A 16858-nucleotide genomic window follows, 5' to 3' on the forward strand; every position below is an offset into this window, starting at 1 on the left:
CAGCACTCAGGAGGCAGAGGCAGGCGGATCTCTGTGAGTTCAAGACCAGCCTGGTCTACAAGAGCTAGTTCCAGGACAGGCTCCAAAAACACAGAGAAACCCTGTCTCGAAAAACAAAACAAAACAAAACAAAAAAAAGTATTCCCAAGCTGGGGATGGTGGAGGGGCTTTTAATTCCAGCACTCTGGAGTCAGAGGCAGATGGAACTCCGGGTTTGAAGCCAAGGCTGGCCTGGTCTACATACCAAGTTCTAGGCTAACTAGGGCTATTTTAGTGAGAGACCCTGTATCAGTGGTTTTCTCAACCTTCCTAATACTGCAAATGACCCTAACCATCAAATTTTGTTGCTAGTTCATAGCTAATTTTGCTACCGTTACAAATAGTAATGTAAATATCTGATATGCAATCTCTGGGAAAGGCTCATTTGACCCCCAAAGGGGCCGTGACCCACAGGTTGAGAATTGTTAGCCTATGTGGTTTTCCTAAATCATGCTAAGCACCATGTGTGTAAGATTTATCCATGCTGTGGCCATCACTATGGTTCGCTGCTTCTCACAACACTCTAAAAGCTCCATGGTCTGAACATAGCCCAGGCTCACTCATGTTCCAGATATATGTGATGGCATTGTGTTTTTTTTTTTTGTTTGTTTGTTTTGTTTTATTTGCTGTTTTGGACCCTCTGAACAGCAGTCTTGCAGACAAATCGTGTTGCACATCTGTAGGAGTTTTTCTTATGTCTGGGAGGGTACCCACTGGACGATACAGTGTTTTACTACATACTGTCCCCTTCTCCCCTCAGATTGCCTGTTCCAGTTTGTGCACCCACCACCAGTCCACCAGAGCTGCGCCATCTATCGAGAACACTGGCATTAGGATTTTAGTCTTTACATCTCTCGTTGCAAACCCTGTGATGACTACAGAGGTGAAAACCCAGTTGGCTGAGCAACCACTAGTGAGGTGAGGGCCTAAATGCACACAGGCCAGATAGGAGTGGGGGGGGGTACACACCGGGAAGTTGAGGCAGAATAGAAGACAAAGGTAGCCTTGGAGGAACTTGGTAAACAGGGGTCCAAGTTCTAGGAAAGACCCTCCGTCACCTTGGAATGCCATGTACCAGGGTCTGGGTGCTGAGTTGGTATGGGTCTCTGAACAACACGCTAGGAGGCAGCTGGAATATAGGAGTTCCAGAGTTTCCAGTGGCTTCCCCTTATTTGAGGGTAGAGGAAGCTACTAACTGCCACTTCAGAGAAGCTTTATTTCTTTAAGTCCTAGACTACCTAGAGCTGAAAGGAAAATGGAACATGAAACTCAGGGAACAGCCCAGGGACATCCTCCCAGGAATCAGGAAAGGCACCCCTGGCTTAGCATATTTCCAGCTCACCTCCACTCAACCAAGGGACCTCCCTCTAGTCAGGGCCAGCAGGAGAGGGAAGTACAGAAAGCCACCAGGCAGGTTAGGTACAGCAGGTCCTCCTGGGATACCTTTGGCTCTAGACTGACCTCCTCCTCGTCCTTCAGGGACAGAGGCTAAGCGTCCTCTGATCCTGGGGCTGAGGTGCGGTGCTGGGAACCTGAGACAGCTGGTCTCCAGCCTAGCCCAACAAGACAAGAGCAGGATGCTTCTCTGCCTCCTCCCCCCTCCCCCCGCGGTACCTTTGGTGTCAGCTCAGCATCTTCTGGGAGGGATCACGTGGGGAAAGGACTCGCTGGGACTAGCCTGACCTTGGCTCTAGTCCTGACCCCTGGGTGCTGAGTCTAAGATAAGAACGGCACAGGGGAGGGTGACAGCCTGAAGCTGCTTCTTGGGATTGCCAAAATTTTGGTTTGGGGAGAGGCCTCTGATGGGGCCAGCCTCTGTTTCCAGAGAATATATAGAGAAGAGGTTTTTTGGCGCATCCTAGGGGTGTGGTGACTAGGTGGGTCTGAGGTTTCTCTTTCTGGCTTTAGATCTGGTCTCAGGAAGAAAGCAGGGACCCTGAGAGGTTCCATCTACTCTCTGACAGATGAACCCCAGCTCCCTACCAAGACAGAGGCTCACTGGGATTGGATGGCATCACTGGGAAAGGATTCTGGGGGAACAAAGCTTTGGGGGTTATAGGGTGGGGGTGCCACGAAGGCAGATTTCAGCCTCTGAGACTTGGGTTCCATGATAGGCACTTGAGTCCTGAGGCCCTGTGAGCCAGAAGAAACACCATTCGCCTCTCTTTAACCATCCTCCTTCAGTCCAAAGGCAGAGCCCGAGCCTGAGAAGAAACCAGAGCACTTTCCTAAGAGCCACGGGGATGTGGGATTACAGAAAGAGCCCGTGGTCCCAGGCATTGTGGATTTCGAGTTGATCCAAGAGGAGCTGAAGACCTCCTCTAAGCCCCAAACACCAAGTGCCTATCGCTTCGGACGCCTCAGCCACCACTCCTTCTTCTCCCGGCACCACCCCCAGCCACAGCGTGTGACACACATCCAAGGTAAGGCCAAGTGGGCAGAATCTTGCTACAGGGCCCAGCAGAAGTGGGTATCACTAATTGGTCACGAGATCTGGTATAGAGGCGTGCATTCTTATCCATTTCCCGGCGAAGCCTAGAAAACATGGGGCCTGACGGGCCTCCCACGGCTGCCCAGTGGCCAAGCCAGGACTGACCTGGGGGATTGGAGGAAAGTGCAGGCAGCAAGGGCATATCAGAGGTGCCCCCTACAGAATTCTCCACCCTCTGAATCAGAGAAAGGGATGAAGGTCTCACCCCCAGAACGACGCTCTGACTTCTGCGTATGCCAGGCTAGTTGGCCGGCAAGCTTCCTGGATATTTTCCCTCTACCCTTCCCCACCTCCCCAGATTATAAATGTTCACACTATGCATCTGGTTTTTATGTGGATCCTGGACATTCAAACTCAGATCCTCCCATTTGCATGGCAAGTGCTTTTACTCACTAAGCCGTCTTCCCAGTCCCTTTTTATTAAAACCATGAGTCTAGGTATTGAACTCAAATCCTCTTGTTTCCAAGGCAAGCACATACCAGTTAAACTGTCTCCCTGGCCCCCCTAGTCTTCATCTTTGAGCCACCTACAATTCATTGACCTGTCACAGGAAGCCAGAAGGACCTCAGGAGGTCCCACGAAGGCCGGACTCTGTCTTGCATCTTCCCAGCTCACTGAAGACCCTGAGTAGATCCTCCATGTTCGTGTACCCATGAGCATGGTGGTTGCTGGTCTAGGGTTTTGACTCTGATGACGTGAGTTTGCCGTTACAGGAAGAGGAGCACTTGAAGCACTCTCTGGCCCTCATTACCTCTTTCCTGATCCCTGGAGCTCCTGGGAGTCCTCCAGGCCCCCCCCACCAACCACAGGTCTTGTCTCCCCTGCAGATCTCACCGGGAAGCCTGTGTGTGTGGTCAGGGACGAGTTCTCTTTGGCACCTGTGACTCAGTCGGCACTCTTATCCAGCTGTCTGATGGGGATGCCCACCATCTCAGTCCCCATTGGGGACCCACAGTCCAACCGGAACCCCCAGCTTCCTCCTGGTGAGTACTTGGGCCACACCCTTCTATCTGAAGGTTCATACTTCTCCCAAAGTGTGTGGCTGGGCAGGGGCCTGAGACGGAAAGGGACATTGCTCTTCAATAGGCCTTCCTTTCTGTGTTGTTCCCCAAGCCCTAATCCCCTGGATTTGAGGGGTTTTGTTTTGTTTTGGTTTTGGTTTTTCAAGACAAGGTTTCTTTGTGTAGCTTTGGAGCCTGACCTGGAACTCGCTCTGTAGACCAGGCTGGCCTCAAACTCACAGAGATCTGCCTGCCTCTGCCTCCCGAGTACTGGGATTAAAGGCATGCGCCACCACCTCCCAGTTGAATTTGAGATATTTGAGGAGTAAAAAAGAGCCGGAGTCAAACTGATTTTGGACACAGTCATATGACTTGGAGCTAGAGACGAGAGTGACACTTGTAATATTTAGTGACTTGTGCGCAGGCAGCAGTTTTTCAGCCCCCCAGCTGCTTTGTTGGAGGGACTTTAGAGGCCAAGCCCTACTTTTCTGCTGCTAAGATATGAGGGTCAGGAGGGTGGGGTTGTGGTAGAAATCCTGTCGGAATGGAACAGGGTGACAGCTAACACAGGGCAGAGAAGTCGGAGGGCTGGCTGAGGGATACTATACCTGTCTAGAAAACAGTTCAATGTCTTAACAACAGGCGTGACATCTTTTCTGAATCTCAGTGTTGGCTCCAGGCATCTAAAAGGGAGGATAAGCCAGATCAAACTGCTGGTGTTGTAGCCTAATGCCCTCCAGCATGCCCCAGAGAGGACTCAGGGAGACTGTCAACATTAGCAACCCTTATTCCACTGCGGTTTCTAATGCTTCTCCCTCCGGGGCAGAAAGGCTTATAACGTGGAGGGGGCACTTCCGCCTAGAATCTTTCCCCTCCGTCCCAGTCCTGATGACACGGGGAGGGCAAACAGGGCGACCCCACCCCCACCCAAGATCTTGTCCTGTCCTCTCAGACCTCTGGAAGAAAAATCTAAAGGACCTAGCTTCCCGAGTGGCTGTCTTCACTAAGGAAAACGAGTCAAGGACTAACGAGGCTGGTGCTGAACCAAAGAGCGAGCCTGGAAAGAAAGCCTTGGTGAGTCCCTCCAAAGCTCTGCCACTGGCATAAGAGGGGGTGCTCCTAACCGGGGGCACAAAATCACACCTAGCAGAGAAATCCAAGAAGGGTCCCCAGAAGCAACCTCTAGGGTCATCCATAGTTGCCTATGGGGATTTGGGACACCTTTAGGGAACAGAGCCTGGAGCACAGGGTAGAAGTGGGTAGCGATGGAGAGGTGAGAGGAGAACTTTTGAGTGTGGGAGGAAGAATTTCTTCCAAACTTCCCCACACAGGTTAGCATTCAAGCTCCTCTGGTGTGGAGAACAGTTGGAGGTTTTCAGACAGAATGGGGATGACTTCACAGGTGCCCTACAGGGACAAAGTGGTAAAGACAGGTGGTCTTGGGACAGACCTTTGTAATGGAGTGCGTTTTGGGGTAGTCCACGTGTAGAGGGGGGACATGGCTGCTTGTCCCTGCTTGCAACTGATGCACTGAGGTGCTCAGGATAACACAGCCAAGCGTGTAGGTCTGGTTTTCTTTAAGACGTGGAGAAAATAGCTGTGGTGATCACTTCTCTGATCTCAGCATCAGGGAGACAGAGGCATGGCTGCACATTTATGGCGTAGCCTGTTCTGCACAGCAAGTTCTAGGCCTGTCGGGGCTGCTCACTAAGAGCTTGTCTCAAACCAAATAAAAGCAAAGAAAAACAATGGGGGAGGGGGTGTTTATACTCTTTATCTGGAATTACACTGACAGGAGTTCTAAGCCTGCCCTGTACCCAGCATTTTCCAGGGCAGAGAAAGGGTTTCAAGGGCTGGGAAGGCAGCTCATTCAGAAAGCACTTTCCAAAAAAGAAAGAAAAGCACTTACTTATGAGCATGGTGGAGCATGCAATCCATCCCTCCCAATCCCTCTAGAGGCAGAGACTCTGGGATCGGGGAGCTTTGTGAGTTTGAGACCAACCTGGTCTACACCGGGAGTTTTAACATAGCCAGGTCTATGTAGAGAGATTGTTGTTCAAAAGCAAAAAGCACTTGCCTTCTAAGCCTGAAGACCCAAGTTCAATCCTCAAAACCCACATTTAAAAAGCCTGAAGGTGGGAGCAGGGGGCTGGCTGGAGGAATGGCTCTCGAGCCAATTAAGAGTGCTATTTGCAGGCAGGTGGTGGAGCACACCTTTAATCACAGCACTCGGGAGGCAGAGGCAGGCAGATCTCTGTGAGTTTGAGGCCAGCCTGGACTACATGAGCAAGAGCCAGGAGAGGCTCCAAAGCTACAGAGAAACCCTGTCTTGAAAGAAAGAAAGAAAAAAAGGAAGGAAGAAAGAAAGAAGCAAAGAAAGAAAGAAAGAAAGAAAAAAGAAAGAAAGGGAAAGGAAAGGAAAGGAAAGAAGGAAGGAAGGAAGGAAGGAAGGAAGGAAGGAAGGAAGGAAGGAAGGAAGGAAGGAAGAGTGCTGTTTGCTATTACCGAGGATCCAGATTCAATCCCAGGAATCTACAGGGTAGCTCACAACCATTTGTAATTCCAGTTCCAAGGGATCAGCAGAGGTCACTGCACACATGTGGTACACTCCAGACATGCAGACAAACACTCACACACATGAAATTAATCTTTAAAAAAATCCTGGCATAGCAATGCATGCTTGTAATCTTTACTCTAGAGAGGCAGAGATAAGTGATTTCCAGGTCAGTGAAGGACCTTGTTTTGGTGGGGGCGGGGGAGGATGAGGAATGACACTTGAGGTTGTCCTCTGACCTCTCTGCACACGCGTACATACTTGAGCAAACATGTATACCTGCATACACATGAAGATGCAAACACATAGGTAGACACACATGCACACAGGTAAACATACATGCACACGCAAACACACAGGGAGGTAGGGGGCAGAGAATAAAGGACGTTAAGCTGTGAGTGTGAGAAACAGACCTCAGATATAGGAGCAGCTGAGCTAGGAATCAGGGTTGACACAGGGGTCTTGGCCAGGGATACTGCTCCCACACCTCCGACTTGCCTCTGAAGGAGAACAAAGACCACTGGGGCTATCGTCACCCAACCCTGGGATGCTGAGTTAGGATGCAGAAGGAGCCAGGGAAGACCTGGGATAGGATGGAGACGGCTTGATAGCATCCTAGGCCTGGCCTCTTCTTCATTTACCCCCTGCCTTCTCCCACTTTCGTCAGCTCCTAGAGTCTCTTGTCACTTTCCTTCTAGCCAAAGGAAGAGCCTCCTGTGAGGGAGCAGGGGGCAAAGTACTCAGCCGAGACTGGTAGGCTTATCCCAGCTTCTAGCCAAGCTCTCAGCTGCCGAAACCGCCAGGGCCAGCGGGGCCACCCTTCTGCCAGAGATGGAGGAGCCCAAGCCTCCGTTCTGGAGGACCAGGAGCTGCTGGTAAGCCCCACTCTGGAGGCAGGGACTGCAGTGGTCTCAGCCTCCAGGATCCCAGTCTTCCAGCCAGCACCCTCCTGGCCTGCCTTAGGGTGGCTTCTCCAGAGACAGTGCCCCCTAAGACTGTAAGACCACAAAGACCATGCCCCAGGAGTCAGCATCCTGGGCTTTGAGCTCCTCTGCTTCTAGACAGCCTGTTGTCATCCTGACCCTCTCTGTGTAAGTCCTCTCTCGTGGGTCATTGGTTAAACTGGGAGCATGGCTATATTAGCACTGCATTACCATGGAAACAGCTCTCCAGGGTCAGCATCCACCGCTCTTGAGAAAGTGGCCCAAGGACTGAGAACCTAGGAGAGGGAAGGGCCTGCCCAGAGAATTCTCAATCCACAGCCTGCAAGGCTAGCCTGGACTGGGCTTCCTGTGGTCTTTTCCTTATCAAGTCTGGTAATGAGCCCCCAATGTGCAGCAGTGGACAAGGGCATCAGTGATCCCTGGGAGTGTGCATGCATGTCCCCCAGAGCCAAAGTGCCACCACCTCTCACTGAAGGGTAGAGTGCTTTTAGGCCCAGCAACATGGGTAGACCAGACAGATCTCAGGATCCCCATTCAACCCACAAAGAGGTTTAGGCTCTTTTGGGTGATGTTTTGTGGCCAGGTCTCCCAGCGGATGGCCAGCATAGCCAGGCTAGAATCAGTACTTTCTCCACCATAGGGCAGCTACATCGCATCTGGAGTTAGGTTCTCAGGTCCCATGGGGAGGGGGTCCAGGGCAGGTAAGGAGGATGGGAAGAATGGGGAAGGGCCAAAGGGCAGTTCAGGGTGGGTGCTGCAAGTGGGTGCTGGGTGGGTGGGTTGGGAGGATAGGGTGGGCATCTAGCAGGTACAGACCTGAGGGAGAAGCCCAACCCAGTTCCTACTCCACCAATGATAAGGTGGGCCTGCCAGGGTCTGATAGACCCCTCCAGGTCCTTGGGGAGGCTGCCTGGAAAGGGCTGAGGGAACCCTACTTTCCTAGGACTCCCAGAGCTCCACCTCCTACGGCGGGCCCCCCCTCCAGCCCTCCATAGATACAGCTGTCACCTGCAACTTGGCCTAGGAGGTCCCCAGAGCACATCCTGGACACAGCTGGACCATATACTGCCGCTACTTGCCTGGAGGAGACAGGGGAAGCCACTGGCTGAGGAGGCAGCTAGGAGTCGAGAGTCCCAGCTGCTTCGCTGGATGGAGCCCCTCACTAGGCACCTGGCAGAAACAATCTACTCTGCCCAGCAGGCTGCCTACAGCGAGTCCCCCACCTCCCGGAAAACATATCCAGATTCTGGGCGCTCCCGGGTGGGGAGGCCCTTGGGGTGCCCCAAACCACCACCCAAGAGATCCAAGCATGCAACACTTGGTGCGTCTCTGATGAGGTGACTGGTCAGCACTGATTTTGCTGTCCCAGTGAGGGGCCCTAGGTTCCAACCAGCCCAGTGGAGACTATGGGGCTGAGAGGTCTAACCTGTCCCGTATCTGAGGCTTGATTCTGTTCTCGAGTCCCCGCGGGACACCTTCCTTTCTCAAGGCCTCACAGAGAGCTTAGGGACAATTCTGAGAAAAAGTCCCCCTCATCAAAGTGCTAGGTCTCATGGAGGAACCTTTAGGAGGAAGCATTTTAGCCAAGCACGTGGCCCGGGGACCCCATGTCAAGGGGAGGAGGCTGCTATTCCCTGACCCACGTTTGCCTGCACTTCTGGCTGGAGTGTGACAGGGGCTCCCACTGACCTGTCTTCTTTCACATAGATCTTGGAGCTTCTTTGTCAGATTCTACAGACGGATTCTTTAAGTGCCATCCAGTTCTGGCTGCTCTATGCGCCACCAAAGGGTGAGGACACCATAATGCAGCCCCCTCTCCATGTGGAGGGGGGGCTACCCATCCCTTGCCCTTGTTCCTGATCCTGCAGGACAGATGTCACTCCGCCTTTTCTCTTTTCTCCTTGGGAGTCCCAAAGCATCCCAGAGGCTTCCGATTATCATTCCTTCCTCCTCCCCTACTTCCCGGCAGCATTTCTGTGGCCCTGTTCTTTGGAAGGGGCCCCTCTTTAGTACTGACCTCAGACATAGGTGTCTGGACGGGGGAAAACAGATAAAGATTGTTCCCAGCAGACCCAGCCCCTCCCGGTCACTGTAGGAAACATGCACATAAGTGCAAATACCAGAACACACAGGCTTGTGCAGAGAGCCCACACATACAAGTCTGCTTCGGAACAGTGAGGGGAAGGAGGGGGGTGAATCCCCAGGGAACGAGTTTATAAGCTCACTAGAGGAAGGGAGGGGAAAAAGGAAGAGTTGGAGGGCGGGGGAGATAAATCCCAGATTTCCAAATGTGATCCAGGAGGGAGGAAAGGAGGTGGGAGGAGCGGAAGGGGCCAAGTCCAAAGTGCAAATGGCTCTCCTGGTAGGAGAGGGCGATGTAGAGGTAAGGGCTCAGTACACAGCTACAAGCACTGTGAGGACCTTCCTTGGGGGCAGGGGCCTATGAGGAGATGCAGGATGATTAGAGGAAGATGTCCTTCACCAGGGCTGGGACCAGCTGGTTGAGATAGGAAAGGGGCTGAGGACACTGCCCTGCACTGTTTATAGAAAAAGACTTGGCGCTGGGACTTCTGCAGACGGCCGTGGCTCAGCTCATCCCCCAGCCCCTCCCAACCCTCCCAGAGGAGAAGCTCTTGAACCAGCTCCAAGAGCTTCAAGAACCTCCTCAAGAGATACAACAGGCAACCTACAGGTGGGCTCCGGACCCCTCATCTGCCCTTCTGTTTCCAGAACCACGCCCTGGCGGTCAGCATCTGCCTACCCTGGCTTTGTGACCCCACCTGTAATCCCAGCACCACAGCAAGGGGAAATGAAGGCAGGATCCTTGAAGAAGGCTGGGCTACATTGCCTCTGTGTGCTTCAGATGCAGTAGAGAGATCCTGCCTCAAGGAGTAGGGTGGGGAACACCCATGTGGGTGCAAGACATCTGGTCCTCACATGCTAATACAGCAAGAGCCGTATGCGCTTAGTCATCTTCCCAGCTGAATACTGAGGACTGGGAACTGCAAAGTTGGGAGACTGGGAAAAGACCATCTCAGGAGGTGGGAGGTGCCCAGGGCCTGGTGGTCAAGAATGAACAGACTGCAGGGATTAAATTTTGGGGTGCTGGGGCATGGTTAAGAAAGTGGCTTAAGTTTGGAGGAGGCATATTTTGGTGGGTGGTTGTTTTATGGGTCAGGCTGGCCTCAAACCTGCTTTGTACCTGAAGATGACCTTGAACTCAACCCTCTTACCTCTGCCTCCTGAGTGCTGGGATTACAGGTGTTTACCAAACAGCGCTGGGGTCGGAACACCCAGCAAGCATTCTACCAGCTGAGCTACAACCTCCAGCCCTGGGGCATAGGTTCTTGCTTGGGTCCTAGAGTGGGTTTTCTTTTTCTGCTTGAGAGAAGAAAGGATGCTCAGGAGCTGGGATTCATCGGTAGATAGTTGTATAGGCCCCGGGTTCAATTCCTACTGCTGCAACACACAGTAAACATACCAGCGGAAGAAGAGGACAGCAGGGAAGGCAAGCATTACTGTGCTCAGAGGAGAGACCCCAAGTCGGCCTCTTCACCTCTCTCAAGCCTCCTGCCAGAGGTGTGGGGGAACTGACGTGGCTGTGTGAAGGGTAATGATAGCTGACAGACCACACGAGGTAGAAGAACATTAGTCACTTGTCCAGAATTAGCTTGACAGACAAGAGGCTGTGGGATAGACCATAGCCCTGGCTATCTCAGACAAGAGGACCTTGGTACTCCATGGCTACAGCAGACACACAATCACAACTGTCTGCTTCCTGCTTTGGAGGTGCAGGAGGCTGTCTGGGTCCATCTGTGGACAGTTCCGCACCAGCTCTTCAGGAGGGGTGTCTTGCCTCTTTTACGAGCTGGTGGCTGACCACACCTCTGCCACCTCCCAGCTCCTAACCAACCTACCGTCTGTAGACTTGGTCTCCCAAGCCTGTCATTTGTATTTGGTTATAGTCCATCCCTGAAGAAGACGAAGACGCCACCTCTATCCAAGACGGAGAAACCAGGTAAGAGCCCTCAAAGGGAGCTGTTTATTCTAGAGGCTCACTGAGGCCAGCTTTGGCTGGATTCCTGCCCAAGGAAGTTGGGTTACTTCTTTAATGCAGTAAATATTTATTGCATGCTTACTGTGTGTCAGGTTCTGGCGAGTCATGAGGAAAGAATTGGGACAAGTCCCATGTGATTGGGGCTTACATCTTAGAGAGGAAGTATACAAAGGGCAGAACCCCCAGGAGGACAGCAGGTTAACTGGGGGGAGCTCCCTATCCTGAGCCACAGAAATATCCAGGGAAGGCCTTGGAGTAGAGCTCCCCATGCCTAGAATACTGATGGAAGAATAAGTTGGTCGGGGTAGCCAGGCCTTCTGGGTGGGGGAGAGCAGTATGAGGTAAGACAAGCCTGGGCCTGCCTTTAGAAGAGTGTAGGACACTCTGGAGGGAGTAGGATGTAGTATGTCCCTGTGGTCACTGTGCAAGGCATGGATGGGGGGGGGCGTGGCAAGAAGGGACAAGGGAGCCCAGAGAGGAGGCCCTTGGAGGAGACATAGTATCTTAGACCAGACAGTGTGGGGACAGCTGGAAGGGAGAGAATGATTCTCCTTTGTCAGTGTGTAGCGTCCCAAGGGCCCAGAAGTATGTCTGGCATGCAGTAGGTGCTTGACTCCTGTTTGGTATCCAGATTAAAAAAAAAAAAAAAAAAAAAAAAAAAGGACCGGGGAGTGGTATGGCTCACAGAAGTGAGCTAGTTTGTCCCAAGTCCCCCACTGAACTGAGGCAATGCTGGCTTTGACATTGCCCTACCTCCCTGTCAGCTCTCTCATCTCTTGCCTCTCCCCTCCTCCAGAGTTCATGGGCAAAGCCCAAGTCCTCCGCGTGCATCCCAGCGAGGACTCAGAGGAGAAAACGACCAAGTCAAAGGCCGAGAGCTGAGGAACACAGCCCAGAGCCTGGAGACTTCTGTCTAGCTCAAAGGCAGCTTCTAAGCTTGGGGCTGGGGGCTCCTGTCGCGCTATGTCAACGCCAGCCCCTAGTCTCCAGCCACACTCTACTAAATAAAATGCAGCTTTCCCCGGACGACGGCAGTTCTACCCTACCACAAGATGGTTTTAGATGATTTTGCTCTAGAAGTGTGGAGCTCCCTGCCATGGAGAAAGCCCGGGGTACCACTCACAGTTGCTCTTCCCATCAGTTAATGTAATCAAGATAATCTCCCACAGGCAAGCCCAGAGGCCTGTCCTGTGGGTGATTCTAGATCAGAAATTCTCAACCTATAGGTCACGACCGCTCTGGGGGGCCACCTATCAGATATGTACATCATGAATCATAACAGTAGCAAAATTATAGTTATGAAATAGCATTAAACATAATTATATGGTTGGGGGGGTCACCACAACGTGAGGAAGGGTATTAAGGGGGTCACAGCAGTAGGAAGGTTGAGAACCGCTGCTCTAGATCCTGCCAGACTGACGACTAACATAAACCTTCATGGTCACCAAGCCTGGCTCCAGCTTTCAGTATCAAAGTGCCCCACTTTTAAAACCCTTGGTCACCCTGTTGGTTTATTATTTCCCCCCAGTGGTGGTATAAGTGACAGTTGTGCCCGTGGCTGCCTCTCTGGCTTTATTGTCATTTTGCCACTAGCTGCTTCCACATTTACCCCCATCCATTTTTGGAAAACGTGGTCAAATATAACAGGCAAAGTTATCATCTCAGCCACCCAGAAGGTGTGGTGGTTTGAATAAGAATGGTCACCTTAGGCTCATATATTTAGAGGCCCAGGGAGTGGCACTATTTGAACAGATTAGTAGATGTGGCCTGTTGGACAAAGTGTGTCAATGGGTGTGGGCTTTGTGGTTTCAAAAGTCCATGCAGGGCCCAGTCTGTCTGTCTGTCTGTCTGTCTCTCTCTCTCCCTCCCCCTCTGCCCGTGGATCCAGATGTAGAACTCTCAGCTACCTCTCCAGCACTATGTCTGTCTGCTATGACAATGGACTAAACCTCTGAAACTGTAACCAGCCCAATTAAATGCTTTCTTTTATAAGAGTTGCTGTGGTCATGGTGTCTCTTCACCACAACAGAACACTGACAAAGACAGAAGGGCAGTGGTCCCTCCATTGTGGGACCATCATCCATCTTTGAGGCTATTCCATCTTGCAGAAGTGAAACTCTGCACCTAAAGACTTTGTCTTGTCTGGTTGAGCTACTACTGCAGATATATATTGGATTAGGTAATTCATAGACTACCGAAGTCCATTTTGAGCTCTGGAGATTGAAAAGCCCAAGGTCAAGGCTTGGGTAGGTTTGGGGCCTGGTAAGGACCTGTCACTCCTAGACGGTACCTTCTGTATGCCATGTGTGGCAGAATGGGAAGACACACTCCCATGAGCCCCTTTATAAGGGTCCCTATTCACTTCCTATTCATGGAGACAGAACCTGCATGAGCCAACCCTTCCCAAAGGCCTACGTTTCAAATTGAGACAGGGGCTCACTATTTAACCCAGACAGGCTTTGAACTCCAAATCCTCTTGCTTTAGTCTATAAAGTGCTGGGGCTACAAACTGTGAGCCACCATGCCTGGTCAAGTACCAATTTCTTAATACTACCAGCCACCTTGGGGACACTACTTAATATTATCACCTTCCAACATATGAATTTGGGAGGGTAGGGGGGAAACATACATTCAAACCATAGCACCCACAAAACAGTAAGCCCCCACTCCCCTCTTCTCGACTATTGGAAACCACCCTCCGGTTTTGTGTCCGAGAGTGGAATAGTTCCCAGGCGTCCACTAGTGCAATTCTTTTTCTGTGTCAGGTTTATTTTGCTTGGCATAACTTCTTCAAGAGTCAAACAAGTTGTGACGTGTGTCACAGTCTCCTGCCACCTGCTTTTACTGGTGTAGTAGTCAAGCTCTCCCGCCCGGACCACATAGCATCATCAAGGTCTGAGCCCCACCGAGGATTTGCTCATAGCGCAGCGGACATAAATACCATCACCTATCTTCACTAACAGGTGAACTAACAAATATCCACATAGTAAAAGAATCCTAGATGACACTTGCCTCTATAATAACAACCCCAGTTGGCATGAAAACCCTGACACTATGGTGGGCCTGTCTTTAATTTCTCAAGGTGTACTCCTGGGGTGGGGGGGGGGGCGGGGGAGCTGCCACTGTAGATTCTCATGGTTTCAATCCCTGGTCAGTGGCTACCCTGCTCTAGGCCTGAGAGGCAGAGCGTCAGGACAACAAATGTAAAGAACTGAGAGGTAGAGGCGGATGCTCATTGCAGCCAAGAAGCAGAGAAAACAGAATGGAGGCTGGGACAAGACGGAGCCTCCAAGGACATGCCCCCTCCATTGGGTGCCTCCCTCCAGCTAGTCCTCAAGTTCCCATCCCAACCCCAAAAGTTCCCATCACCTCCCAACAACTGGAATCCATCAATGGGTTAGTCCTGAGGTAGGAGCCTCTTGCAATTGAATCACTTGGAGTTGAAAAGGTTTAGCAATTTGCAGGTTCGGGGAGGGCGACTCTACCTGGCATGTCCACTCTCCTCTTCCAAGGTGTGCATAAAGGCCAGCTCTGTTCAACCAGAGCCTAGTCCTTTGGCACAGGACTGGTTAATGGGGGTAGTTAAGTACTGGTCCAAGCACAAGCTACTTGGGAAGATTTTGTGCTGAATGTCACAGGATGCTGTCTATCACTGGTCATCACCACTCCAGGAGACAACATCTCACTGTTTGTCCCTGGTTCTCTCACATTCGTTCCCATACAGGAAGTGTTAAAATATCAAGTGTTGCTGGGTTGTTGTGGTGCACACCTTTAATCCCAGCAGGGGCAAGTAGATCTTTGTGATCAAGGCCAGCCTAATCTACGGGGCAAATTCCAGGATGGCCAAGGCTACCCGCAAAAATCCTATCTTAAACAAACAAAAACCAAAGACAAGTGCTAACAAGTGTTAACTTTTATGCTTACCATCTTCACCGTAAGAGCACAGCTCAGAAGCATCAAGAATGTTCTAACTGTTGGGGAATCTTCCTCATCCTCTCCCAAAGCAGCAAAACTGAACCTCTACTGCCATTAAGCAGGAACTCTCCTCCCTCCTCCAAGCCACTCCCAGCCCTGGTTGTTTTGTTTCCGACTGATTGGCCGCGCCTTTGGAGCACCTGGAGTTTCCTGACTGGCTTATTCTACCTAACAATGCTTTCAAGGTTCATTTATGTAGCGTTTAGGTCAGGATTTCCTACCTTTTGGAGGCTAAATAATATTCCACCACGTGGACAGATCACATTTTTTGGGTTGGTGTTGGGGTGTGTGTACTCGCGTGTGAGAGCACACGCCCGTGCGTGTGTGCGTGCGTGTGTGTTGCACTTGCTAGGAAACTGCTCTACTGCTGTGGAATATTATTTTAACTAGGCAAAGATGTGTTAGATTTGTTTATGCGGCAGAGTAGTTAACTGTGTAAAGGTGTGTTACTTTTTTTATGCTGCATTTGTTAAATGATATAAAGATGTGTTCCATCTGGTTCACATTGCCTGCCTAAGGCACCTGTTGCTCTAATTAAAAGCTCAATATCCATAGCTAGGCAGAAGAGGGATAGACAAGGCTGGCTGGCAGAGGGAATAAAAAGGAGGAGAAATCTAGGCTCGGGAGAAGAAGAGAATGAGGGAAAAGAAAGAGACATACCTAGGGCAAGAAGTCAGGCAACTGCCAGACGGACAGATATGAGTAGCAGTGAAAGTAACTTATACAGAAGGAAAGAAAAGCAAAAAGCCCCAAGGCAAAAGGTAGATAAAGAGAAATCAGCTACTTTAAGTTAAAAGAGCTTTCCAGAAACGAGGCTAAGCCAGGCTGATTATTCAAAACCAGTAAGTCTCTGTGCCATGACTTGGGAGCTGGTTGGTGGCCCCAAAGAAAAAGCCTGGTACACTCTCCCGCTAAGTTACATTCCCTGTCCTGCCCCTGGACCACATTGTTGATGTATTACTCCTCTGATAGATGATGTTAGGCGGGTCCCACTTTTGCCTGTTGTTTTCTCTGGGGATAAGCATCACAAGGATAGCAGGCAGAGCGCTGTGAGTTTGAGGCCAGCCTGGTCTACAAGAGCTAGTCCAGTCCAAAGCCACAGAAAACCCTGTCTCGAAAAACAAAACAAAACAAAACAAAACAAAACAAAAAAACCCAAAAAACAACAACAAAAAGAACTGGGTAGGGGGGGAGAGGATCTGGAAGGACTTGGGGAAGGGAAAGAATGTGAAATAGAAAAAAAGTAATGTAAATTAAAAGGTCCCCCTTACTCTAAATGAAACAAAACGTTCCTCTGCAACACCTCAGTTCATCTATTCGGCTACCAGAGCATTCTGATCACACCTTGGAGAGTGCTGATGGGAAGAGATGGCGAAATAGTGTTACAATGAAAATAGTTCTGTGGACATACACAGGAATGTTCCAGTGCCTGGTTCTCCCACCCAGTTGGCTTGCTCAACAATCAGGCCCCTCCCCCGTTCCACTTCACTAGATGAGAAAAGGACAGAGAAACATTTTCATTAGTGACAGGGAAGTCTGTCCCACAGTCTGGCTTCAAACGCAGGACAGACAGGGAGCATGGCCTTGAACTCTTGATCTTTGTGTTTCCACACCCCCTGCGCTGGGACTACAGGTATGCAACCAAGCCTGGTTTCATCTTCAATTCTTTTTTTTTTAAATATTTATATTTATTATGCATACAATATTCTGTCTGTGTGTATGTCCTCAGGCCAGAAGAGGGCACCAGACCTCATTACAGATGGTTGTGAGCCACCATGTGGTTGCCGGGAATTGAAC

The 16858-nt window shown here is 50.8% G+C and overlaps 1 protein-coding gene across 3 annotated transcripts; it reads left to right on the forward strand.

Moving 5' to 3' along the window:
- Positions 1–895: 895 nt before the first annotated feature.
- On the forward strand, positions 896–12118 carry Tbata (thymus, brain and testes associated). Of its 3 annotated transcripts, XM_005360082.3 has the most exons (10): positions 911–957; positions 2224–2462; positions 3358–3513; positions 4484–4567; positions 4892–4902; positions 6796–6960; positions 8737–8818; positions 9577–9721; positions 10995–11047; positions 11883–12118. In XM_005360082.3, exons 1-10 carry the CDS (start codon positions 911–913, stop codon positions 11966–11968), a joined length of 1068 nt encoding a protein of 355 aa, XP_005360139.1. In that variant the 3' UTR covers positions 11969–12118. The 3 variants fall into 3 exon arrangements, with proteins under 3 accessions (XP_005360140.1, XP_005360139.1, XP_026641606.1); XM_005360083.3 differs by lacking the exon at positions 4892–4902 and having other exon boundaries at positions 896–957; positions 4484–4605; positions 6784–6960; XM_026785805.1 differs by lacking the exon at positions 4892–4902 and having other exon boundaries at positions 4484–4569; positions 6784–6960.
- The last annotated feature ends 4740 nt before the right edge of the window (positions 12119–16858 follow it).

This window comes from Microtus ochrogaster, linkage group LG2, assembly GCF_000317375.1.
Source record: "Microtus ochrogaster isolate Prairie Vole_2 linkage group LG2, MicOch1.0, whole genome shotgun sequence".
NCBI lineage: Eukaryota > Metazoa > Chordata > Mammalia > Rodentia > Cricetidae > Microtus > Microtus ochrogaster.

Excerpts from the sequence above, each read along its gene's own strand:
- Tbata (XM_005360083.3), top strand. The coding sequence starts at position 911 with ATGACTACAGAGGTGAAAACCCAGTTGGCTGAGCAACCACTAGTGAG. Across the intron at positions 6,961-8,736 it reads TGGAGGACCAGGAGCTGCTG|ATCTTGGAGCTTCTTTGTCA; the intron begins GTAAGCCCCACT and ends TCTTTCACATAG. Across the intron at positions 11,048-11,882 it reads ATCCAAGACGGAGAAACCAG|AGTTCATGGGCAAAGCCCAA; the intron begins GTAAGAGCCCTC and ends CCCCTCCTCCAG.